The sequence below is a fragment of the Oncorhynchus keta genome, chromosome 20 (genome assembly GCF_023373465.1).
Source record: "Oncorhynchus keta strain PuntledgeMale-10-30-2019 chromosome 20, Oket_V2, whole genome shotgun sequence".
Taxonomy (NCBI): Eukaryota; Metazoa; Chordata; class Actinopteri; order Salmoniformes; family Salmonidae; genus Oncorhynchus; species Oncorhynchus keta.
Genome location: NC_068440.1, coordinates 12490804 through 12516774, shown reverse-complemented (window position 1 = coordinate 12516774; position 25971 = coordinate 12490804). Strand labels below are relative to the sequence as shown.

Sequence of the window (25971 nt, the reverse complement as noted above, 5' to 3'; positions counted from 1 at the left end):
TGTTAAATGTTAATGTTAAATGTCTCTCAACCAGATTCACCTGGACTGATTTTCCAACAGTCTTTTTCCACATATGCTGAGACTTTGCTGGTTTTTTAAATGTTCCGGATTGACTGACCTTCATGTCTTAAAGTAATGACGGAATGTCATTTCTCTTTGCCTTTTTGAGCTGTTCTTGCAATAATATGGACTTGGTCTTTTACCAAATAGGTCTATCTTCTGTATACCACCCCTACCTTGTCACAACATAACTGATTGGCTCAAACACATTAAGAAGGAAAGAAATTCCACAAATTCACTTTTAACAATGCACACCTGTTAATTGAAATGCATTCCAGGTGACTACCTCATGAAACTGGTTGCGAGAATGCCAAGAGTGTGCAAAGCTGTCATCAAGGCAAAGGTTGGCAACTTTGAAGAATCTAAAATCTAAAATATATTTTGACTTATTTAACACTCTCTTACATTCCTTTCACATTTCCACAAACTTCAAAGTGTTTCCTTTCAAATGGTACCAAGAATATGCATATCATTGCTTTAGCGCCTGAGTTACAGGCAGTTAGATTTGGGTATGTCATTCAAGACGAAAATTGAAAAAAAGGAGCGGATCCTTAAGAGGGGGCTCATGCACAGATACAGGAAAACCTATAGAAATGTTAAAGGCAAAGATCACATTCCCGGTAAACACTGCATACGACGGCTCAATCGGAAATTGACTTTCAAAGCTGCAATGCCTATAACCTGCGATCTGATTGAATCCTGGCCTTAAAAATAGTATATATTGATAAGGATAGAGTAGACCCATGGCTATTCAACATGGGTATTTATTAAGAAAATGTTGCTATTGCTTGACAAACAATGTAGACTAGAGCTATGTCAAATTTGGACTCATCAGTCCAAACAATGTATACGAGAGTTTTAATATGGTTAAAACTCTCACGTTGATCTCATTGGTCAGTCCCTGCATCAATGGCTCCGTTTATAAATTGAGTGGCTTTATTGTTCCAGCCTCATCCCACAGCTTTGTAGCAAAACAAGTGGCAGGGCTGTCTGTTTGCTGTTCTTTGAATCACGGATGTACAGCTTTAATATGTTTGGCAATGAGTGAATGAATTCATACTAACAGTCAGGATTGCATGTCCTGACAACACACCACAAAGGATATCGACAACAATATTCACATATTCTGCATATGCAGAGGTCTCCCTCTGGGATTTGTTATTACCGTATATGTAATTAAGTGTGTACCTGACTCATACAGAGTTTTGCTAACACATTCACCAGAAAGGGCAGTGAACCACTGGCATGTCAAACAATGCAAGACAAATATGACCATTTATCTGCAGACTTCAAAATAATTTCCCTGTCCTATCAAGTTTAAAAGGCAGGTATTGTAAAACCACATTATCAATGTTTTTTGTGTCTTCGCATGAATAAAGTTTTTTTAAAATGACTGTGTATGCACATTTGACCTGTTTCAGGAAACTAGGTGTTTCACAGGATAGGCATTTGAACGTAAACATGTATTTTTTCTAAAAAATATATTTATTTTCATCTGGAACACGTGAACTTTCAGGTACCTTGCCTTATGGCAAGGTGCTCCATCATGCTGAAAAAGGCATTGTTTGTCACCAAACTGTTCCTGGATGGTTGGGAGAAGTTGCTCTCGGAAAATGTGTTGGTGCCATTCTTTATTCATGGCTGTGTTCTTAGGCAAAATTGTGAGTGAGCCCACTTCCTTGGCTGAGAAGCAACCCATTTACATTTACATTTAAGTCATTTAGCAGACGCTCTTATCCAGAGCGACTCAGGATGCTTTCTGTTGGCATGACACAGGACTGATGATAGCACTCACCTTGTCTTCTCCGGACAAGCTATTTTCCGGATTCATCAGAGAAAATGACTTTACCCCAGTCCTCAGCAGTCCAATCCCTGTACCTTTTGCAGAATATCAGTCTGTCCCTGTTTTTCATGGAGATAAATGGCTTCTTTGCTGCCCTTCTTGACACCAGGCCATCCTCCAAAAGTCTTCGCCTCACTGTGCGTGCAAATGCACTCACACCTGCCTGCTGCCATTCCGGTGAAAGCTCTGTACTGGTGGTGCACCGATCCCGCAGCTGAAACAACTTTAGGAGACGTTTCTGGTGCTTGCTGGACTTTCTTTGGCAACCCGAAGCCTTCTTCACAACAATTAAACCACTCTCCTTGAAGTTCTTGATGATCCGATAAATCATTGGTTTAGGTGCAATCTTACTGGCAGCAATATCCTTGTCTGTGAAGGACTTTTTGTGCACAGCAATGATGACGGCACATGTTTCCTTGCAGGTAACCATGGTTGACAGAGGAAGAACAATGATTCCAAACACCACCCTCCTTTTGAAGCTTCCAGTCTGTTATTCGAACTCAATCAGCATGACAGAGTCATCTCCAGCCTTGTCCTCCTCAACACTCACACCTGTGTTAACGAGAGAATCACTGACATGATGTCAGCTAGTGTTTTTGTGGCAGGGCTGAAATGTAGTTTAAATGTTTTTGGGGGGATTCAGTTCCATTGCAATGCAAAGAGGGTCTTTGCAATTAATTGCAATTAATCTGATCAGTCTTCATAACATTCTGGAGTATATGCAAATTGCCATCATACAAACTGAGGCAGCACACTTTGTGAAAATTAATTTTTGTGTGATTCTCAACTTTTGGCCACGACTGTATTCAGATCCTTTACTGGGTACTTTGTTGAAGCACCTTCGGGAGAAATTACAGCCTCGAGTCTTCTTGGGTATGACGCTACAAGCTTGGCACATCTGTATTTGTGGAGTTTCTCCCATTATTCTCTGCAAATCCTCTCACGGCTTCACCGTATGGATGGTGCCAGGTTTCCTTCAGACATTATGTCTTGCATTCCGGCCAAGGAGTTTAATCTTGGTTTCATCAGACCAGAGAATCTTGTTTCTCATGGTCTGAGAGTCCTTTAGGTGCCTTTTGGCAAACTCCAAGCGGGCTGTCATGTGCCTTTTACTGAGGAGTGACTTCCATCTGGCCCCTCTACCATAAAGACCTGATTGGTGGAGTGCTGCAGAGATGGTTGTCCTTCTGGAAGGTTCTCCCATCTCCACAGAAGAACTCTGGAGCTCTGTCAGTGATCATCGGGTTCTTGGTCACCTCCCTGACCAAGGCCCTTCTCCACCTGATTGCTCAGTTTGGCCAGGCAGTCAGCTCTAGGAAGAGTCTTGGTGGTTCCAAACTTATTCCATTTAAGGATGATGGAAGCCGCTGTGTTCTTGGAGAGTTTCAATGCGGCAAAAATGTTTTGGTACCCTTCCCCCAGATCTGTGCCTCGACACAATCCTGTCTCGGAGCTCTACGGACAATTCCTTTGACCGCATGGCTTGGTTTTTTCTCTGTCATGCACTGTCAACTGTGGTTCCTTATATAAACAGGTGTGTGCCTTTCCAAATCATGTCGATTCAATTGAATTTACCACAGGTGGACTCTAATCCAATCTTAAGGATGAACAATGGAAACAGGATTCACCTGAGCTCAATTTTGAGTCTCATAGCAAAGGGTCTGAATACTTATGTAAATAAGGTATATTTGTTTTATTTCTGGAAAAAATTCCAGATGGCTGGGTCTTGTTCCGACCGAAAGAGCTTGTTCGATATTGCAGCCGCCTTTTTATTAAACATTTTTATTTAACCTTTATTTAACTAGGCAAGTCAGTTAAGAACAAATTCTTATTTACAATGACTGCCTATCCCGGCCAAACGCTAACCCGGGCGACATTGGGCCAATTGTGCACTACCCATGGGACTCCCAATCATGGCCAGTTGTAATACAGCCCAGAATTGAACCAGGGTCTGTAGTGACACTCTAGCACTGAGATGCAGTGCCTTAGATCCAACCGCCAACAAACTATTCTACAAAGCACCTTGCATCATAAATAATGATTCATTATTATTTGTAAATCAGTCAATCAGTCACAATTTACCCAAGATAAATCATGGGTTTGATGCTATCGAACACCGCCAATCTCACGTTGTGGAAATCTAGAAGACATAGGCCAGGGACATATTCATTAAGCCGATTCTGTTGCAAAACGTTTCTTAAAAGAAAGCAAATGGAACGAAACGGGGAGGGACCTCCCTGAATTTGTCCAACAGAAATATTCGTTTTAGTTTGCAACTGTTTCAACTACTAAGTGTAATATTCATATGTGTAAACATACTGAATTGTAATTGGATGCATTCTACCGCCATATCATACTGTGCGATGATTGGTTAAGACCACCCAAATGGTTAGGTTATGGGCAGTTAGATCCTGGTTGGCGATACGTGAACATGACAGTTATAGCTAGTTAAAAAGGGCTACGTTAAAAAATATCCTGTAGTACTGCACTTTATTTTGTACAAAGTGTGCCAAACAAGACACTAAGCAAATTGGATTTTGCGGAGCCGCTGGGTACCGGTTTATGGCCCGTGACGTGAACGGGCAAAAGCGGTGAGGGAGGAGTGCTCATCTCAAATTGAACAGTAATTTGCGCAGGTCATGTTGTCTACAAGGTAGTTTGGTGCTTCGCCCAGGTCATGTTGTCTTACAAGGCAGTTTGGTGCTTCGCCCAGAAATATATTTTTTTCCAAAAAAATCTGTTTTAATTTTCATTGTGAATGCAGATAAAGCGTTTTTATAACATAATCATACTCATCGTGGTTAATTACGTCATTTTTGTTTGGAGCCGTGGGCTTTGAACAGAGCACCCCGAGCTTTCACCCGGTGCAAAGCACGCCTACATGGGCGCCCGGGACACATTAATCGAATCCCCTCATTTAATACACCCCTGAGAGGAAGAAGCGCAGCACAATCTTTTTCTACAGTGAGTAAGCAAAAGTGCCCGATGGTGATGACTGTCATTTTCTGAAATGTCTTTGCAACACAGTTGTAGCCATATTTCACAATATATTTCGGAGCTCATTTAGCTTGCTCTACTGACTTGTTAAATACTATGCTAAACTTGCCAGTGTTTGCTAGCTAGCTGGCTAACCAATGTAGCTAGCTAAATTGGCTTGTTATTGTGTTTTGTAGCTAGCTTTATTGGTGCATTACATTTTCTTACCCTGAAAGCATCGTGCTATCGTTACATACAGTAACGTTACTAATTTAGCTACTGTAGATAACTAACGTTAGTTAAGTACAGTAGCTAGCTGGGGGTGACTTGCCTCTGTTTGCTGACCATCACATTCCCAGCAACAGGTTTAGAATCTGTTCCAAAAAGGTTTAAACTATGTTGCCATAAAAAACATATTGGCTACGAGTTGACTGTTACTTTGTTATTTGTAATGGTCAGGGTTTCGGAGATAATGTCATGCGGTCACAACTAACGTACTTCTGGTGTCGCAGTCAGCAGTTTGGGAGGAGCTAATGGTCGATAACATGTTACAGTAGATTGTTGAGGCATGTGCATTGCCCCCTGTCCGTTCGTAGTCCAAAGTAACGTTAGTCTCGTCTGTCCAAACAGCTCTTAGACTCCAGCAAACTCTTCAGCTCATCATGGCTCATCTTCCAGCACTTTTTAAATATGTGGACGAACACCAGGAGCTGTACATTGAGGTAGCCTTTTCTCATTACTTGAATTATGATAATGCATTTAGTCATGTTTTACTATCTGCGACTTGACTGAGTTGATTCATGCATTTGGGGCTAGCCATATTAATGTTTTGATGAACATTACTTTGCATGTGAATCTCAAATGATATTAAATGATTTAATTTCTTAAACTTAAGATTTAGAAGGACTTGATAAGAACAGAGTCAAATCTTAGCCTGCCATGACCAGGCTATTGCTTTCACTTCTCCAACCCCTTTAGATCACGAGTAGCAAGAACTGACATTTAGCAAAAACAACACCAGCACATAAGATAGGACACCACACCACTGTAGGGTATTAGGTTTAGTGCCTCAGACTTCATCCTTGCCACAAGAACCAAGTAATATGTTTGTGGGGTTTCCTATTCATAAACTTGAAGAACAAGTATAGGGCTGGGAATTGCTAGGAACCTCACAAAACAATATTATCACTATACTTAGGAATCGATATGATGTGTATTGCAACAAGATTATTTGATAAGTCATAGAAATAAAAGTGCTGAAAACAAATTGACTCCTTATTTAAAAAGACGGCAGAGGACTATGAAACTTGATTATTGAACATGAACTGAGTCAGTATGAAATTGGCTTCAAAGCCTCTCAATTGAAAAGGCATTTTTTTTATTGGCATGACAAATACTTGTTGCCAAACAAACAATGTTGAACAATTCAAAATAAATACCCTACATTTAAAAAACACTCTACTCTGCCTCTAGCGTCTTGCCCAATGGGTGGCTGTGCAGAGTGTGTCTGCCTGGCCAGAGAAGCGCGGGGAGATCAAGAAGATGATGGAGATGGCAGCCAAGGACATTGAGAAGCTGGGGGGCACAGTGGAGATGGTGGACATTGGAAAACAGAAGGTAGGACTTTGCACTGTGTGCCACAATAAACTTTTCATACCCGTGACTTATTCCACATGTTGTGTTAGTCTGAATTCAAAATTACTTAAATATATATAATTTCACCCATCGACATTCAATACACCATAATGACAAAGTGAAAGTGTTTTTAGAAATGTTAAAGAATGTATTGAAAATGAAATACAGAAATATCTCACACCCATGAGTCAATACATACTTTGGCACCGATTATAGCTTTGAGTCTTTCTGGGTAAGTCTCTTAAGAGCTTTGCACACCTGGATTGTACAGTATTTGCATATTTATAATTTTTTAAATTCTTCAAGCTCTGTCAAGTTGGTTGTTGATCATTGCTAGACAGTCTTGCCATATATTTTCAAGCTGATTTACTTCATAACTGTAACTAGGCCACTCAGAAACATTCAATCTCATCTTGGTAAGCAACTCCAGTGTAAATATATATATATTTTTTTAAATGTAACCTTTATTTAACTAGGCAAGTCAGTTAAGAACAAATTCTTATCTATAATGATGGCCTACACCGGCCAAACACGGACAACGCTGGGCCAATTGTGCGCCGCCCTATGGGACTCCCAATCACGGACAGTTGTAGATTCAAACCAGGGTGTTTGTAGTGATGCCTCAAGCACTGAGATGCAGTGCCACTGCACCACTCGGGAACCCATATATTCGGCCTTGTGTTTTAGGTTACTGTCCGGCTGAAAGGATAATTTTGTCTTCCAGTATCTGTCAGAAAACAGACAAACAGGTTTTCTTAGCTCTCTTCTGTTAGTTTTTATCACACAAATTCCCTAGTCCATGCCGATGACAAGCATACCCATAACATGATGTAGCCACCACCATGCTTGAAAATATGAAGAGGGGTGTTTTGTTGGATTTGTCCCAAACCTAAGGCTTTGTATTCAGGACAAAAAGTAACTGTCTTTGCAATATTTGTAGCATTTGTGCCTTATTGCAAACAGGATGCATGTTTCAGAATATTTTTATTCTGTACTTTCTTCCTTTTTTTCACTCTGTCATTTAGGTTGTTTTTCTGGAGTAACTACAATGTTGTTGATCCATCCGCAGTTCTCTCATATCACAGCCATTAAACTCTGTTTTAAAATCACCATCGCCTCATGGTAAAAATCCCTGAGCAGTTTCCTTCCTATCTGGCAACTGAGTTAGGAAGGACGCCTTTATCTTTGTAGTGACTAGGTGTATTGATACACCATCCAAAGAGTAATTGGTAATTTTGCCATGCTCAAAGGGATATTTAATGTCTGCTCTTAATTTTTTACCCGTCTACCGATAGGTACCCTACTTTGAATTCTCCTTCTTGTTCTCAAGTCAGTAATGGGGATATTATATGTTGTGGAGGGGCTATGAATTGTGTGCCAGAGTCAACATTATGTTACATAGCCGCTACCAACAAATGTATTTTGAAACAATCTACAAAGACAGCTTTGAATGGATACATTAACTATGAGCAGGAAGATATACACTATATATACAAAAGTATGTGGACACCCCTTACAAGTTAGTAGATTGCCTCACCTGTTGCTGACAGGTGTACAAAATCGAGCACACAGCCATGCAATCTCCATAGACAAACATTGGCAGTATAATGGTCTTACTGAAGAGCTCAGTGACTTTTAACGTGGCACTGTCATAGGATGCCATCTTTCTAACAAGTCAGTTTGTCAAATTTCTGCCCTGCTAGAGCTGCCCCGGTCAACTTTAAGTGCCGTTATTGTGAAGTAAAAACATCTAGGAGCAACAGCGGTTCAGCCGTGAAGTCATAGGCCACACAAGCTCACAGAATGGGACCGCCGAATGCTAAAGCAAGTAGCGTGTAAAAAACATCTGTTCTTGATTGCAACACTCACTACCAAGTTCCAAACTGCCTCTGGAAGCAACATCAGCACAATAACTATTTGTCGGGAGCTTCATGTAATGGATTTCCATGGCAGAGCAGCCGCACACAAGCCTGAGCTCACCATGCGCAATGCCAAGCGTCGGCTGGAAAGGTGTAAACCTTGCCTCCATTGGACTCAGTAGCAGTGGAAACGTGTTCTCTGCAGTGATGAATCATGGTTCACCATCTGGCAGTCCGACAGACAAATCTGGGTTTGGCGGATGCCAGGAGAACGCTATCTGCCCAACTGCATAGTGCCAACCAATATTCCCTACATTTTTGCCACTGATCAAATTTCAGATCTGCTGTCTGCAAACATTCTGTACAACTTCCAGTGCATTTACTGTGAACACTGAGGCTGTACCTGCTTAAAGTTACAGCTATAACAGTGGCCAAGTAGCTATTTGATCATAATGTATGCCTACAATAGTGGCCTACAATGAAAAACATTTAACATTTACATTTAAGTCATTTAGCAGACGCTCTTATCCAGAGCGACTTACAAATTGGTGCATTCACCTTATGACATCCAGTAGAACAGTCACTTTACAATACTGGATCTAAATCTTAAAGGGGGGGAGGATTACTTATCCTATCCTAGGTATTCCTTAAAGAGGTGGGGTTTCAGGTGTCTCCGGAAGGTGGTGATTGACTCCGCTGTCCTGGCGTCGTGAGGGAGTTTGTTCCACCATTGGGGGCCAGAGCAGCGAACAGTTTTGACTGGGCTGAGCGGGAACTGTACCTCAGTGGTAGGGAGGCGAGGAGGCCAGAGGTGGATGAACGCAGTGCCCTTGTTTGGGTGTAGGGCCTGATCAGAGCCTGGAGGTACTGAGGTGCCGTTCCCCTCACAGCTCCGTGGCAAGCACCATGGTCTTGTAGCGGATGCGAGCTTCAGGAAGCCAGTGGAGAGAGCGGAGGAGCGGGGTGACGTGAGAGAACTTGGGAAGGTTGAACACCAGACGGGCTGCGGCGTTCTGGATGAGTTGTAGGGGTTTAATGGCACAGGCAGGAGCCCAGCCAACAGCGAGTTGCAGTAATCCAGACGGGGAGATGACAAGTGCCTGGATTAGGACCTGGCCGCTTCCTGTGTGAGGCAGGGTCGAACTCTGCGGATGTTGTAGATCATGAACCTACAGGAGCGGGCCACCGCCTTGATGTTAGTAGGACAGGGTGTTGTCCAGGATCACGCCAGGTTCTTAGGCTCTGGGAGGAGGACACAATGGAGTTGTCAACCGTGATGGCGAATCATGGAACGGGCAGTGGGAGGAAGAGCAGCTCCGTCTTGTTCAGCTTGAGGTGGTGATCCGTCATCCACACTGATATGTCTGCCAGACATGCAGAGATGCGATCGCCACCTGGTCATCAGAAGGGGAAAGGAGAAGATTAATTGTGTGTCCAGCAATGATAGGAGAGACCATGTGAGGTTATGACAGAGCCAAGTGACTTGGTGTATAGCGAGAATAGGAGAGGGCTTAGAACAGAGCCCTGGGGACACCAGTGGTGAGAGCGCGTGGTGAGGAGACAGATTCTCGCCACGCCACCTGGTAGGAGCGACCTGTCAGGTAGGACGCAATCAAGCGTGGGCCGCGCCGGAGATGCCCAACTCGGAGAGGGTGGAGAGGAGGATCTGATGGTTCACAGTATCGAAGGCAGCCGATAGGTCTAGAAGGATGAGAGCAGAGGAGAGAGAGTTAGCTTTAGCGGTGCGGAGCACCTCCGTGATACAGAGAAGAGCAGTCTCAGTTGAATGACTAGTCTTGAAACCTGACTGATTTGGATCGAGAAGGTCATTCAGAGAGAGATAGCGGGAGAGCTGGCCAAGGACGGCACGTTCAAGAGTTTTGGAGAGAAAAGAAAGAAGGGATACTGGTCTGTAGTTGTTGACATCGGAGGGATCGAGTGTAGGTTTTTTCAGAAGGGGTGCAACTCTCGCTCTCTTGAAGACGGAAGGGACGTAGCCAGCGGTCAGGGATGAGTTGATGAGCGAGGTGAGGTAAGGGAGAAGGTCTCCGGAAATGGTCTGGAGAAGAGAGGAGGGGATAGGGTCAAGCGGGCAGGTTGTTGGGCGGCCGGCCGTCACAAGACGCGAGATTTCATCTGGAGAGAGAGGGGAGAAAGAGGTCAGAGCACAGGGTAGGGCAGTGTGAGCAGAACCAGCGGTGCCGTTTGACTTAGCAAACGAGGATCGGATGTCGTCGACCTTCTTTTCAAAGTGGTTGACGAAGTCGTCTGCAGAGAGAGAGGAGGGGGGGGGGGAGGATTCAGGAGGGAGGAGAAGGTGGCAAAGAGCTTCCTAGGGTTAGAGGCAGATGCTTGGAATTTAGAGTGGTAGAAAATGGCTTTAGCAGCAGAGACAGAGGAGGAAAATGTAGAGAGGAGGGAGTGAAAGGATGCCAGGTCCGCAGGGAGGCGAGTTTTCCTCCATTTCCGCTCGGCTGCCCGGAGCCCTGTTCTGTGAGCTCGCAATGAGTCGTCGAGCCACGGGGCGGGAGGGGAGGACCGAGCCGGCCTGGAGGATAGGGGACATAGAGAGTCAAAGGATGCAGAAAGGGAGGAGAGGAGGGTTGAGGAGGCAGAATCAGGAGATAGGTTGGAGAAGGTTTGAGCAGAGGGAAGAGATGATAGGATGGAAGAGGAGAGAGTAGCGGGGGAGAGAGAGCGAAGGTTGGGACGGCGCGATACCATCCGAGTAGGGGCAGTGTGGGAGGTGTTAGATGAGAGCGAGAGGGAAAAGGATACAAGGTAGTGGTCGGAGACTTGGAGGGGAGTTGCAATGAGGTTAGTGGAAGAACAGCATCTAGTAAAGATGAGGTCGAGCGTATTGCCTGCCTTGTGAGTAGGGGGAAGGTGAGAGGGTGAGGTCAAAAGAGGAGAGGAGTGGAAAGAAGGAGGCAGAGAGGAATGAGTCAAAGGTAGACGTGGGGAGGTTAAAGTCGCCCAGCACTGTGAGAGGTGAGCCGTCCTCAGGAAAGGAGCTTATCAAGGTATCAAGCTCATTGATGAACTCTCCGAGGGAACCTGGAGGGCGATAAATGATAAGGATGTTAAGCTTGAAAGGGCTGGTAACTGTGACAGCATGGAATTCAAAGGAGGCGATAGACAGATGGGTAAGGGGAGAAAGAGAGAATGACCACTTGGGAGAGATGAGGATCCCGGTGCCACCACCCCGCTGACCAGAAGCTCTCGGGGTGTGCGAGAACACGTGGGCGGACGAAGAGAGAGCAGTAGGAGTAGCAGTGTTGTCTGTGGTGATCCATGTTTCCGTCAGTGCCAAGAAGTCGAGGGACTGGAGGGAGGCATAGGCTGAGATGAACTCTGCCTTGTTGGCCGCAGATCGGCAGTTCCAGAGGCTACCGGAGACCTGGAACTCCACGTGGGTCGTGCGCGCCGGGACCACCAGATTAGGGTGGTCGCGGCCACGCGGTGTGGAGCGTTTGTATGGTCTGTGCAGAGAGGAGAGAACAGGGATAGACAGACACATAGTTGACAGGCTACAGAAGAGGCTACGCTAATGCAAAGGAGATTGGAATGACAAGTGGACTACACGTCTCGAATGTTCAGAAAGTTAAGCTTACGTAGCAAGAATCTTATTGACTAAAATTATTAAAATGATACAGTACTGCTGAAGTAGGCTAGCTGGCAGTGGCTGCGTTGTTGACACTACACTAATCAAGTCGTTCCGTTGAGTGTAATAGTTTCTGCAGTGCTGCTATTCGGGGGCTAGCTGGTTAGCTAGCAGTGTTGTTTACGTTACGTTGCGTTAAAAGAACGACAATAGCTGGCTAGCTAACCTAGAAAATCACTCTAGACTACACAATTATCTTTGATACAAAGACGGCTATGTAGCTAGCTATGTAGCTAGCTATGATCAAACAAATCAAACCGTTGTACTGTAATGAAATTAAATGAAAATGTGATACTACCTGTGAATGCGACCGGGTTGTTGAGTTCTATTCAGTAGACGTTGGCTAGCTGTTAGCTGTTAGCTAGCTAGCAGAGTCTCCTACGTTAAGGACGACAAATAGCTGGCTAGCTAACCTCGGTAAATTAAGATAATCACTCTAAGACTACACACTCTAAACTACACAATTATCTAGGATACGAAGACAGCAAAGACAGCTATATAGCTAGCTAACACTACACTAATCAAGTCGTTCAGTTGAGTGTAACAGTGCTGCTAATCGGTGGGCGTTTGCTAGCTGGCTAGCTGGTGAAGTGAAGACTACGTTAGGGCGACGAAATACGATAATTATGCAATTATCTTTGATACAAGGACGGCTATGTAGCTAGCTAAGAAGAAATTGCTAAGATTAGACAAATCAAACCGTTGTACTATAATGAAATGTAATGAAATGTAATGAAAAAGTTATACTACCTGCGGAGCGAAGTGCCGATGCGAACGCTCGCTCCAACCCGGAAGCACACTAGACAGAAGCAGCCAATGTGTGGTGTTCAATGTAGGACATTAACCTGTTTATGACTGAAAATGTTGTTTGATGCAAGAAACCACTACAAATAAAATGCTTTATTATTTCCATACCATTATTACATGGAATCAGACACATTATGCTACTCTCTCCCTATTGGCTACTTAGCTTATTCAAGCCTGTCTCAAAATACAACACTGCCACTTTAAGACAGTTTTTTTACCTGACTCACTTTTCAAAGATAAATGTACATCTTTTGTGCGCTTGTGGGAAGTAATCACTCCCCTATTGCTGACTACAAATGATCTATAACTGGGCTAATAACTCACTAAATAGCAAAGGATATGAACAATGTGCACACGTGACTACATGCATCTCTTGCTTTGATCTCAAAACAAGTGCATCTAATCACGACCACAGCTGTAAACACAGTCCAGTTCAAAGTAAATTACACAGATCCATATAGTGCCTTCGGAAAGTATTCAGTCCACTTGACTTTTTCCTAATTTTGTTAGGTTACAGCCTTATTCTAAAATGGATTAAATGTATTTTTTTCCCCGTCAATCTTCACGCAGTACCCCATAATGACAAAGCAAAACAAGTTTAGACATTTTAGCAAATGTATACAAATGTAAAATGTATCGCATTTACATAAGTATTCAGACCCTTTACTCAGTACTTTGTTGAAGCACCTTTGGCAGTAATTACAGCCTTGAGTCTTGGGTTTGACGCTACAAGCTTGGCACACTTTTATTTAGGGAGTTTCTGCCATTCTTCTCTGCAAATCCTCTCAAGCTATGTCAGGTTGGATGGGGAGTGTTGCTTTACAGCTACTTTCAAGTCTCCAGAGATGTCAGATCGGGCTCTGGCTGGGCCACTCAGACATTCCGAGACTTGTCCCGATGCGACTCCTGCGTTGTCTTGGCTATGTGCTTTGTTGTTGTTGTCCTGTTGAAAGGTGAACCTTCGCCCCAGTCGGAGGTCCTGAGTGCTCTGTAGCAGGTTTTCATCAAGGATCTCTGTACTTTACTCCATTCACCTTTGCCTCGATCCTGACTAATCTTCCAGTCTTTGCCGCTGAAAAACACCTCCACAGGATGATGCTGCCACCACCACCATGCTTCACCGTAGGGATGGTGGCAGGTTTCCTCCAGACGTGACGATTAGCATTCAGGCCAAAGAGTTTAGTCTTGGTTTTATCAGACCAGAGCATCTTGTTTCTCATGGTCTGAGAGTCCTTTAGGTGCCTTTTGGTAAACTCCAGCTGGTCTGTCATGTACCTTTTTTTTACTGAGGAATGGCTTCCGTCTGGACACTCTACCATAAAGGCCTAGTTGGTGGAGTGCTGCATAGATGGTTGTCCTTCTTGACGGTTCTCCCATCTCCACATAGGAACTCTAGAGCTCTTTCAGAGTGACCATCGGGTTCTTGGGCACCTCCCTGACCAAGGCCCTTCTCCCCCTGATTGCTCTGTTTGACCGGGCAGCCAGCTCTAGTTCCAAACTTCTTCCATTTAGAAGGATGGAGGCCACTGTGTTCTTGGGGACCTTCAATGCTGCAGAAATGTTTTGCTATCCTTCCCCAGATCTGTGCCTCGACACAATCCTATCTCAGAGCTCTACGAACAATTCCTTCGACCACATGGCTTGGTTTTTGCTCTGACATGCACTGTCAACTGTGGGACCTTATATAGACCGGTGTCTTCCTTTTCAAATCATGTCCAATCAATTGAGTTTGCCACAGGTGCACTTCAAATAAGTTGTAGAAACATGTCAAGAATGATGAATGGAAACTGGTTTCTCCAGAGCTCAATTCTGAGTCTTATGGGAAAGGGACTAAATACTTATGTAAATGTATTTGTTTTTTTATTTTATAAATTTGCAAAAATGTCTAAACCTTTTTGCTTTGTCATTATGGGTTATTGTGTGTAGATTGAGGCTTTCTTTTTTTATTTAATCCATTTTAGAATAAGGCTGTAACCTAACAAAATGTGGAAAACTCAAGGGGTCTGAATACTTTCCGAAGGCACTGTATATGGCAATAGTCTATTTGCATAGGCCGACTGCATCTCTGATTGGCTATGTCACACCAGTCTGTGTAGACTACGGGCTCAGTCACGTGCAATAGAATCCTACTCCTATGTTCTCTGCCTACAACATAATCTCTTGAATAGTTTGCTTTGTTTCATTATGCTGCATTGAAAGTGGCTAATTTTGGATTGACTCGGAAACATTGATAATGTTAACTAACAGGGAAAACTCTAGAAAGTTGAGTGAAGTTCAAGCTTGTGCTTCTCTCTGTGGGCAGATATTTCTTATGCGCTCTGCTTGGTATTCCTGGGGAGCGCAACTTAGAGGGAACATTGGTGCCAACTCTAAAGTTTGGTGGAGGAGAAATACTTTTCTGGGGCAATTTTTATGGTTCGGGCTAGCCCCCTTGGTTCCAATCAATCGATTAATCAAATATATTTATAAACTAAGCCTAAAACAACAAACAGCAAGAAATGCAGATGTAGAAGCACGGTGGCTAGGAAAACTCCCTATGAAAAATCTGAGAGTGCCCCCTTGCACAAAGTGAGGTCCATACCGAAATGGTTTGTTGAGATTGGTGTGGAAGAACTTGACTGGCCTGCACAGACTACTGACCTCAACCCCATCAAACATCTTTGGGATGAATTGGAATGCCGACAGCGACCCAGGCCTAGTCGCCTAACATCAATGCCCGACCTCACTAATGCCCTTGTGGCAATGTTCCAATATCTAGTGAAAAGTCTTCCCAGAAAAGTGAAGGCTGTTATAGCAGCAAAGGGGGGACTAACTCTATATTAATGGCCATAATTTTGGAATGAGATGTTTGACGAGCAGGTGTCCACATACTTTTGACCATGTAGCATATTTATCATGCATTAGTCCTGCACTTCAGGGCTACCTGGTCTTCCTTGTATTTTAAATGTGTGATGATAACGTTTTATCAATCGGTACTTGTTGCCCAGCTACATTGTCTGCATAGATTGTGTCAACACCAGCCTATTCAGCAGTCAAACTGTACATAACATTTTGAGTTGAAATGCATCTGCTCCCTTTACTTTCATTGTATATAATATACCCTAGTCTTTCCTCACTTAGTCCTCTTCTTCCTTGTGGAGCATGAAAGGCTTCCAGGAAAGAACACTGCTGCCGATCCTCTGGCCGGCTCAGACCCCCTTGATCTCCTTCAACCCTGACTGGTTTGCTGTATCTGTTGCTTGAAAGTCTGTCTCCTCCTCTTCATCTTTCACCTGGTAATTTATTTCATGTCAGTGCAATGGCGAGAAGAGGAAAATATGGATTTTTAGACCATTGAGTGAGACCTTTTCATTTTTGCCCCCTCAGCTTCCCTCCGGAGAGGAGATCCCCTTGCCACCCATCATCCTGGGTTCCTTGGGCTCCGACCCGGGTAAGAAGACTGTGTGCATCTACGGCCACCTGGATGTCCAGCCAGCTGCCATCGATGACGGCTGGGACACGGAGCCCTTCACTCTGGTGGAGAAAGATGGTGAGTAGCTATTCCAAAGCACAAAAAACAGAACAATGCTGAAACATCAAAATCCATGCAGGTGTTGAGATTTGGACTTTGATGTTTCAGCGTTGTTCTCCTTTTGGGGAAGTATGATTTGCATTGGCTTGTGCAATTTAGGTTACTTCTTACTCTTTGTATCAACAGTGTAACTTACTACCTTCTAGGCAATGTTCACACCTGTAGCTCCCCTGGGACTGCTGTGCAGTAGAAATGTCAGCCCTTGCAGGGAAGCATGAGATTGAACATCGCTTACTTTTTCTAGTTTTCGCCTTTACTTAACACTATCAACAATTCCCTCTACTGTGCGAATTGTGATCTAATCAATGCAACATTAGCCACTTTCAATGAAACATACCCAAACAATGAACTAGGTAAGATATTTTCTTGTAGGCAAGCATTGGAGTAGGATTCTATTGCTTTGACAGGCACGACTCAGGCCCATACTCTACACAGACCAGTGTGCCATAACCAATCAGAGCTGCAGTATCCCTATATGCAAATAGACCTTTGCCATATATGGATTTGTGCCATTCACTTTGAACTGGACTGTTTTTATAGCATGAGTGGTCATGAGTAGATGCGCTTGTTTTGAGGTCAAAGCAAGAACTGCATGTAGCGATATTAGCCCAGTTATAGCTAATTTCCAGTCAGCAATAGTGGAGTGGTTACTTCCTACAAGAGCACAAAGTGTGTGCATTGCTAGACATATTTGAAAACCAAGTCGGGTAAAGAGCTTTTTTTCTGTAAGGGACAGTGTTGTACAGTTTTTTTTATATTTTTTTTAACCAGGCTTGATTAAGCTAAGTAGCCAATAGGCAGAGGGTAGCATACTTTGTCTGATTCTATGTAATAATGGTATAGGAATAATTCAGGAATTTTATTTTGTAAAGTGGTTTCTTGCTTCAAACAACACAACATTTTCAGTTACCTTGCCTGAGTGGATAAACAGGTTGTCAATCCCTACATGTTTTATAAGTCTCATGGAATGTAGGCCTACCCCGGGGGGCAGGGTAGCCTAGTGGTTAGTGGTGAGCTAGTAACCGAAAGGTTGCATGTTTGAAATCCCGAGCTGACAAGGAACACATTTGTCGTTCTGCCCCTGAACAATTCAGTTAACCCATTGTTCCTAGGCTGTCATTGAAAATAAGAATTTGTTCTTAACTGACTTGCTAAGTTAAATAAAGGTAAAATAAAAATAATAAACATTGAACACCACACATTTCCATGTTAAAATGTTATGGGCTGCATGTTCTCCAAATATTTTTTTTATGGTAGGCCAACATGATCAAATAACCACAGTAGCCTACTTGGCCACTGTTATAACTGTAACTTTAAGCAGGTACAGCCTCAGTGTTCACAGTAAATGCGCTGGAAGTTGCACAGAATTTTCACGACATTCAAGTTGCAAACTCTGCAGACTTGAAACTTACTCAGTCCCGAAAAAAATATAGGGAACATTGCTTATAGGTTTCACGATTTCTGTTGGTTTTTGTTTTGATTTCTGTTGGTTCTTATCTATCCATTGTTTTTGTCTTTTATTCCTTTTTGATCTAAAACCATTTCTACATGGCATCATGCTCCATGACTACTGAATAAAAAATCTAATCTGCTAGCAGACTGCAGTTGTATGTGGCACTCCTTTAACCATTTCGCTGCTAGTCTACGAAAGCTACAGAACACTGTATTCAAGGTGTAAAGAGCTATAAAGGTGTGGCAGGCCCATAAATGATTGTGGTATCTTGGTTATAAGCCCTTTAGACATAGCCAATAGTCCAGGGCATACAGTGCATTTGGAAAGTATTCAGACCCATTGACTTTTCCACATTTTGTTACGTTACCAAGAACATTACGTTATTCTAAAATGGAATTTTAAAAAATCCTCATCAATCAACACACAATACCCAATAATGACAAAGCAAAAATGGTTTAAAAAATATATGAACCTTCGCCCCAGTCGGGGGTCCTGTGCACTCTGAAGCAGGTTTTCATCAAGGATCTCTCTGTACTCCATTCCTCTTTCCCTCGATCCTGACTAGTCTCCCATTCCCTGCCGCTGAAAAACATCCCTACAGTATGATGCTGCCACCAACATGCTTCACCGTAGGGATGATGCTAGGTTTCCTCCAGACGTGAAGCTTGGCCATTGGGTTCTTGGTCACATCCCTGACACATCACATCCAAACTTCTTCCATTTTTAAGAATGATGGAGACCACTGTGTTCTCGTGGATCTTCAATTCTGAAGAAATGATTTGGTACCCTTACCTAGCTCTGTGCCTCAACACAATCCTATCTCGGAGCTCTCCGGATAATTCCTAGGACCTCATGGCTTGGTTTTTGCTCTGATATGCAGTTTCAGCTGTCGGACCTATAGACAGGTGTGTCCCTTTCCAATCAATAGAATTTACCACAGGTGGACATGAATGAAGTTGTACAAACATCTCAAGGGTGATCAATAGAAACAGGCAGCACCTGAGCTCAATTCCAAGTCTCATAAATTAGCAAAAATGTCAACTTATTTTTGCTTTGTCATTGTGGGGTATTCTGTGTAGATTGAAGGAAAAATAATAATTTTATACATTTTAGAATACGGCTGTAATGTAACAAAATGTGGACAAAGTCAATGGGTCTGAATACTTTCCGAATGCACTGTTGCTGGGTTAGTTGCAAGTTTTTCAATGTCTGCACTAATGGACCTAATCTCCAAACTACAGGTTACATGTGTGGTAGTCTAGGCTGTTTTCAGGGTCACTTGCATTAAAATGGGTTTATAATGATTGGATCAAATTAGTGTTTGATAAGGAACTTTTCTCAATGGTCAGCAATCACCTGTCTCTAAAATATATCCCTTACTAGAAACAGTCTCGTCTTGCCCATCAATTTCCCCACCTGTTTGTTGGGGTTTGTTTTTTTCTTGATGTCGCTACGACTTGATTGGAGTCCACCTGTGGCCAATAAAATTGTTTGGAGATGATTTAGAAAGAAACACACCTGTTTGTAAAAGTCCCACAGTAGACACTGCATGTCAGAGCAGAAACTATACCATGAAGTCCAACAAACTCTGTCAATCTCAGAGAGAGCGTTTTGATGAGGAATTTATGAGGTGTAAAACCATTTCTAGAGTGGTGGAAGTTTCCAAGAGCACAGTGGTCCCCTTCATTGGAAATGAAAACAAAAACAAAAAAATGGAACTACCCAGACGCTGCCTGGAACTGGCCATCCGACCAAACTGAGCAACTGGTCAAGAAGGACCTTGGTCAGGGAGGTGACAAAGAACCCGATGACCACTCTGACAGAACTACAGAGTGTCTTGGCTGAGATGGGAGAACTTGCCAGAAGGACAACAGTCTATCCAGCACTTCACTAATCTGAGCTTTATGGGAGAGTGGCCAGACAGAAGCCACTCCTGAGAAAAGGGCACATGACAGCATGCCTGTAGTTTTCAAAAAGGCACGTGAAGGACTGAGATCATAAAGCAGAAGTTTGTGGTCTGCCAAGACAAAAATGAAACTTTGGCCTGAATGTAAACCGTTATGTCTGGAAAAAAACAGACACGGCTCATCACCTGTCTAACAACATCCCTACCGTGAAGCATGGTGGTGGCAGCATCATTCTGAGGATGCTTGTCACCGGCAAGGACTAAATCAAATCAAATCAAATTTTATTTGTCACATACACATGGTTAGCAGATGTTAAATGCGAGTGTAGCGAAATGCTTGTGCCTAGTTCCGACAATGCAGTGATAACCAACAAGTAATCTAACTAACAATTCCAAAACTACTGTCTTATACACAGTGTAAGGGGATAAGGAATATGTACATAAGGATATATGAATGAGTGATGGTACAGAGCAGCATACAGTAGATGGTATCGAGTACAATATACATATGAGATGAGTGTGTAGACAAAGTAAACAAAGTGGCATAGTTAAAGTGGCTAGTGATACATGTGTTACATAAGGATGCAGTCGATGATGTAGAGTACAGTATATACATATGCATATGAGATGAATAATGTAGGGTAAGTAACATTATATAAGGTAGCATTGTTTAAAGTGGCTAGTGATATATTTACATAATTCCCATCAATTCCTATTATTAAAATGGCTGGAGTTGGGTCAGTGTCAATGACAGTGTGTTGGCAGCAGCCACTCACACTGTTAGTGGTGGCTGTTTAACAGTCTGATGGCCTTGAGATAGAAGCTGTTTTTCAGTCTCTCGGTCCCAGCTTTGATGCACCTGTACTGACCTCGCCTTCTGGATGATAGCGGGGTGAACAGGCAGTGGTTCGGGTGGTTGATGTCCTTGAAATGGCCTTCCTGTAACAACGGGTGGTGTAGGTGTCCTGGAGGGCAGGTAGTTTGCCCCCGGTGATGCGTTGTGCAGTCCTCACTACCCTCTGGAGAGCCTTACGGTTGAGGGCGGAGCAAAGGCGGTGATACAGCCCGCCAGGATGCTCTCGATTGTGCATCTGTAGAAGTTTGTGAGTGCTTTTGGTGACAAGCCGAATTTCTTCAGCCTCCTGAGGTTGAATAGGCGCTGCTGCGCCTTCTTCACGACGCTGTCAGTGTGAGTGGACCAATTCAGTTTGTCTGTGATGTGTATGCCGAGGAACTTAAAACTAGCTACCCTCTCCACTACTGTTCCATCGATGTGGATAGCCCTCTGCTGTTTCCTGAAGTCCACAATCATCTCCTTAGTTTTGTTGACGTTGAGTGTGAGGTTATTTTCCTGACACCACACTCCGAGGGCCCTCACCTCCTCCCTGTAGGCCGTCTCGTCGTTGTTGGTAATCAAGCCTACCACTGTTGTGTCCCGCAAACTTGATGATTGAGTTGGAGCGTGCGTGGCCACGCAGTCGTGGGTGAACAGGGAGTACAGGAGAGGGCTCAGAACGCACCCTTGTGGGGCCCCCGTGTTGAGGATCAGCGGGGAGGAGATGTTGTTGCCTACCCTCACCACCTGGGGGCGGCCCGTCAGGAAGTCCAGTACCCAGTTGCACAGGGCGGGGTCGAGACCCAGGGTCTCGAGCTTGATGACGAGTTGGAGGGTACTATGGTGTTGAATGCCGAGCTGTAGTCGATGAACAGCATTCTCACATAGGTATTCCTCTTGTCCAGGTGGGTTAGGGCAGTGTGCAGTGTGGTTGAGATTGCATCGTCTGTGGACCTATTTGGGCAAAAGTGGAGTGGGTCTAGGGTGTCAGGTAGGGTGGAGGTGATATGGTCCTTGACTAGTCTCTCAAAGCACTTCATGATGACGGAAGTGAGTGCTAGGGGCGGTAGTCGTTTAGCTCAGTTACCTTAGCTTTCTTGGGAACAGGAACAATGGTGGCCCTCTTGAAGCATGTGGGAACAGCAGACTGGTATAGGGATTGATTGAATATGTCCGTAAACACACCGGCCAGCTGGTCTGCGCATGCTCTGAGGGCGCGGCTGGGGATGCCGTCTGGGCCTGCAGCCTTGCGAGGGTTAACACGTTTAAATGTCTTACTCACCTCGGCTGCAGTGAAGGAGAGACCGCATGTTTCCGTTGCAGGCCGTGTCAGTGGCACTGTATTGTCCTCAAAGCGGGCAAAAAGTTATTTAGTCTGCCTGGGAGCAAGACATCCTGGTCCGTGACTGGGCTGGATTTCATCTTGTAGTCCGTGATTGACTGTAGACCCTGCCACATGCCTCTTGTGTCTGAGCCGTTGAATTGAGATTCCACTTTGTCTCTGTACTGACGCTTAGCTTGTTTAATAGCTGCGGAGGGAATAGATTCAGTCATGTTGCCAGACACCTTGCCCTGATTAAAAGCAGTGGTTCGCGCTTTCAGTTTCACGCGAATGCTGCCATCAATCCACGGTTTCTGGTTAGGGAATGTTTTTATCGTTGTGAACTCGCACACCGAATCAGCGTACCAGTCTTGGAGTGTAGAGTCAGCTTGGTCTGACCAGCGTTGGACAGACCTCAGCGTGGGAGCCTCTTGTTTTAATTTCTGCCTGTAGGCAGGGATCAGCAAAATGGAGTCGTGGTCAGCTTTTCCGAAAGGGGCGGGGCAGGGCCTTATATGCGTCGCGGAAGTTAGAGTAACAATGATCCAAGGTTTTACCACCCCTGGTTGCGCAATCGATATGCTGATAAAATTTAGGGAGTCTTGTTTTCAGATTGGCTTTGTTAAAATCCCCAGCTACAATGAATGCAGCCTCCGGATAAATGGTTTCCAGTTTGCAAAGAGTTAAATAAAGTTCGTTCAGAGCCATCTTGTCTGCTTGGGGGGATATATACGGCTGTGATTATAATCAATAATGGGAGGGAGGGACTGGGAGAATGGTATAAATGGAGGGAACGCTGAATGGAGCAAAATACATGCAAAGCCTTGATGAGAACCTGCTTCAGAGTGCAAACGACCTTTGGGGGAGAAAGTTCCAACAGGAACGTGACCACAAGCATACAGCCAAAGCAATTCTGGAATGGGGTTAGAACAAGAATGTGAAAGTCCTTGAGTGGCCCAGCCAAAGTCCAGACTTGAATCCCATTGAAAAGCTGAAGAAAGACTTGTAGAAAGAAGATTGCTGTTCACTGCCGCTCATTTAATTTAAGAGCTTGAAAAAATATGTAACGAAGAATGGAAGATAATCACCAAATCCAGATGTGCAAAGCTGATAGACATACCCACGACAACTCAAAGCTGTAATCACTGCCAAAGGTGCTTCTATAAATTATTGACTTGGGGTGTAAATACCTATGTAAATGAGATCACATTTTCAATAAATGTGCAAACATTTCTATAAATGTGTTTTCATTGATGGGGTATTATGGGTGTGAAAAAAACAACAATTTAATAAATTTTGAATTCAGGCTGTAACAAAATTTGGAATAAGTCAAGGGGTATGAATTCTTTCTGATGGCACTGTATATTTAGTCTAGTCTGGTTTCAGTGTGTCATGCAGAGATGTGTCAGCAGCATTTTCCTTTCATGCTGACAGGTCGTTACTTTTTATCTTGTGACAGTCACCTGACTGTTGCTATATTCTCTTCACCACCCCACCCTTTGATTACCTAATTTCCTTCTTTTGACTCTTGATATGTTTCACAGGGAAGCTAGCACTGATTTATTTTTTTCCTTTTTAAGTAGCATTTTTTTCAATGTCTTTTATTGGTCTATAATAGGCTTGGGTGTTTCCGTGTATACCGGGTCATTTGGAAAAAGCCATTGGAGAAAAAAAGCCATTATTTAAATGTTTTCATACATTTTAATATTTGTAGCTACTTAATACCTGCAGTCAACTTGTGCAATATATTAGGAGATAAAACCGATAGTGTTCACTTCACCTCTTACATTATGACGCTTACCTTAGTTCCACAGAACAGTTGAGCCAGTCATGTGTTTGTGCTATTTTCAGAAGGAGAAGGCAAGAGCTGGTGAGTCCATCGTGTTGTATATCGGTCAGTGAGTCTCTGTTGTGCAGCGCACATGAAGTGATGACGTTACACTTGTATGCATTTACATTTACATTACATTTACATTTAAGTCATTTAGCAGACGCTCTTATCCAGAGCGACTTACAAATTGGTGCATTCACCTTATGACATGCAGTAGAACAGTCACTTTACAATAGTGCATCTAAATCTAAATCGCCTCCTATTGGCTAAAAACAGAGAAAACCCAACTATTTTTAGAGGAATTATTTCTGGTCCATCGTTTCACCTGTTCCCTGACACCATTTTCAACCTGACCCTCGACATTAAAAAAAGTTTTCTAAAAAATTTCCTTTCAATTAAATCATTACGCTCAGTGCACAAAATAATAATTTACATTTACATTTACATTTAAGTCATTTAGCAGACGCTCTTATCCAGAGCGACTTACAAATTGGTGCATTCACCTTATGACATCCAGTGGAACAGCCACTTTACAATAGTGCATCTAAATCTTTTAAGGGGGGTGAGAAGGATTACTTTATCCTATCCTAGGTATTCCTTAAAGAGGTGGGGTTTCAGGTGTCTCCGGAAGGTGGTGATTGACTCCGCTGTCCTGGCGTCGTGAGGGAGTGTGTTCCACCATTGGGGAGCCAGAGCAGCGAACAGTTTTGACTGGGCTGAGCGGGAACTGTACTTCCTCAGTGGTAGGGAGGCGAGCAGGCCAGAGGTGGATGAACGCAGTGCCATTGTTTGGTTGTAGGGCCTGATCAGAGCCTGGAGGTACTGAGGTGCCGTTCCCCTCACAGCTCCGTAGGCAAGCACCATGGTCTTGTAGCGGATGCGAGCTTCAACTGGAAGCGAGTGGAGAGAGCGGAGGAGCGGGGTGACGTGAGAGAACTATTTCACTACTAAATGTTTGCCATCATATCTTATGGCTTTCTTCAGAAGTCAAAGAGCTCTGGATGAGTTATCTGTACAGTTGCCATTTTTGGCCTGTGCTTCCTACTATTCCCCCCCTGTTCCTTCAGAAAAGGATGCATCACAACTTTGTTAATTTTTACAATGTCTCTCGTTCACTTTTGCTTGTAAAAGTCCACTCTCTCCAATTCGGTAGCTACTAGCCATGCTTGTGTAACTTATAGCTGGTTTTGCCGGTCTTTGCAATTAGTTATGTTTGTTTTTCGCTTGTTAACATTTAGACAACAGTGTCTGTGATTTTGCTATTAGTTTGAAAAGCGGTCTTTATGTACCACAGAAGAACCAAAAAATGAAGACCGACACCAAGGCTGTCTTTCTGGCCTTCTATGTAGATCTGCAATGGTATTACGAAAGGGCAGGAATACATCAGTCTTCAATGCACCATCTGACAAGTTGTTCTCTAGAGGAGCATGAAGAAAAGTAAAACGCATATCCTGTCTCACATCTCTAATACATTGCCTGGTGCTTTCAGTGTTGACAGTATTACAATACAACTCATGTACAAAAACACTGTAATGCAAACAAGCTACAACTGAAAATCTCATTCATCCCATTCAGACCTTGTAGTTTTAGCTCTATCTCCCATAATGCAACACTAGCATACGTTGGCAGCTCAGCTAACCATCGGCATCACAGAAAGACATGCTAGCTAGCAACAGCAATAGTTTTTATCACTCTGTAAAACTATATAAATAACAACGATAAAACTCAGTTACATGTTTTGATAGTTTCACACTCCCTTATAACAATACCTATAGCGTTAACCTTGGGATGCTTTATTTATTTAACATTATGGACTTCTACACAGGAGTAAGGAGAACGGGAGCTATCGGTAGTACCAGGGTGTTGATAGGTGACGTAAGCACCCAGATTAATTAAAATACATTTAATGAAATAAAAACTGAATATGTTAATATCATCCAACTACTGTAGCTGCCTCCTTAACATCATCAGGCAGTACTTGTAGCGCAACAAATGAAAATATTAACCAAAACTAAAGTTCCTGGCGATCATAGCGATCTGATTCCCCCTTCTGTCTAAACTTGGAACATTCCTGTTCGCGGGCTAGGGACACTGACCCTAAACCTGGATGTTCTGCATTTGTGTACTATTCTAATAATTGGAAGTTTGATGGAATAACCATTTGAATAACCTCTCCTACATTTGTGCTAATTTGGTAGCATTCTGAGAAT

General features: G+C 43.5%; 1 protein-coding gene across 2 annotated transcripts in view; it reads left to right on the top strand.

Moving 5' to 3' along the window:
* Positions 1-4414: 4414 nt before the first annotated feature.
* cndp2 (carnosine dipeptidase 2) overlaps positions 4415-25971 on the top strand; it is a 28786-nt gene continuing 7229 nt past the window's right edge. The window contains exons 1-4 of one of the 2 annotated variants that reach the window (XM_035795477.2): positions 4415-4867; positions 5510-5601; positions 6353-6496; positions 16211-16373. In XM_035795477.2, coding sequence (XP_035651370.1) covers positions 5542-5601; positions 6353-6496; positions 16211-16373 — 367 coding nt within the window. In that variant the 5' untranslated portion in view covers positions 4415-4867; positions 5510-5541. Of the gene's footprint in view, positions 4868-5432; positions 5602-6352; positions 6497-16210; positions 16374-25971 lie in introns of those variants that run through there. The other variant, XM_035795476.2, reaches the window with a different exon arrangement.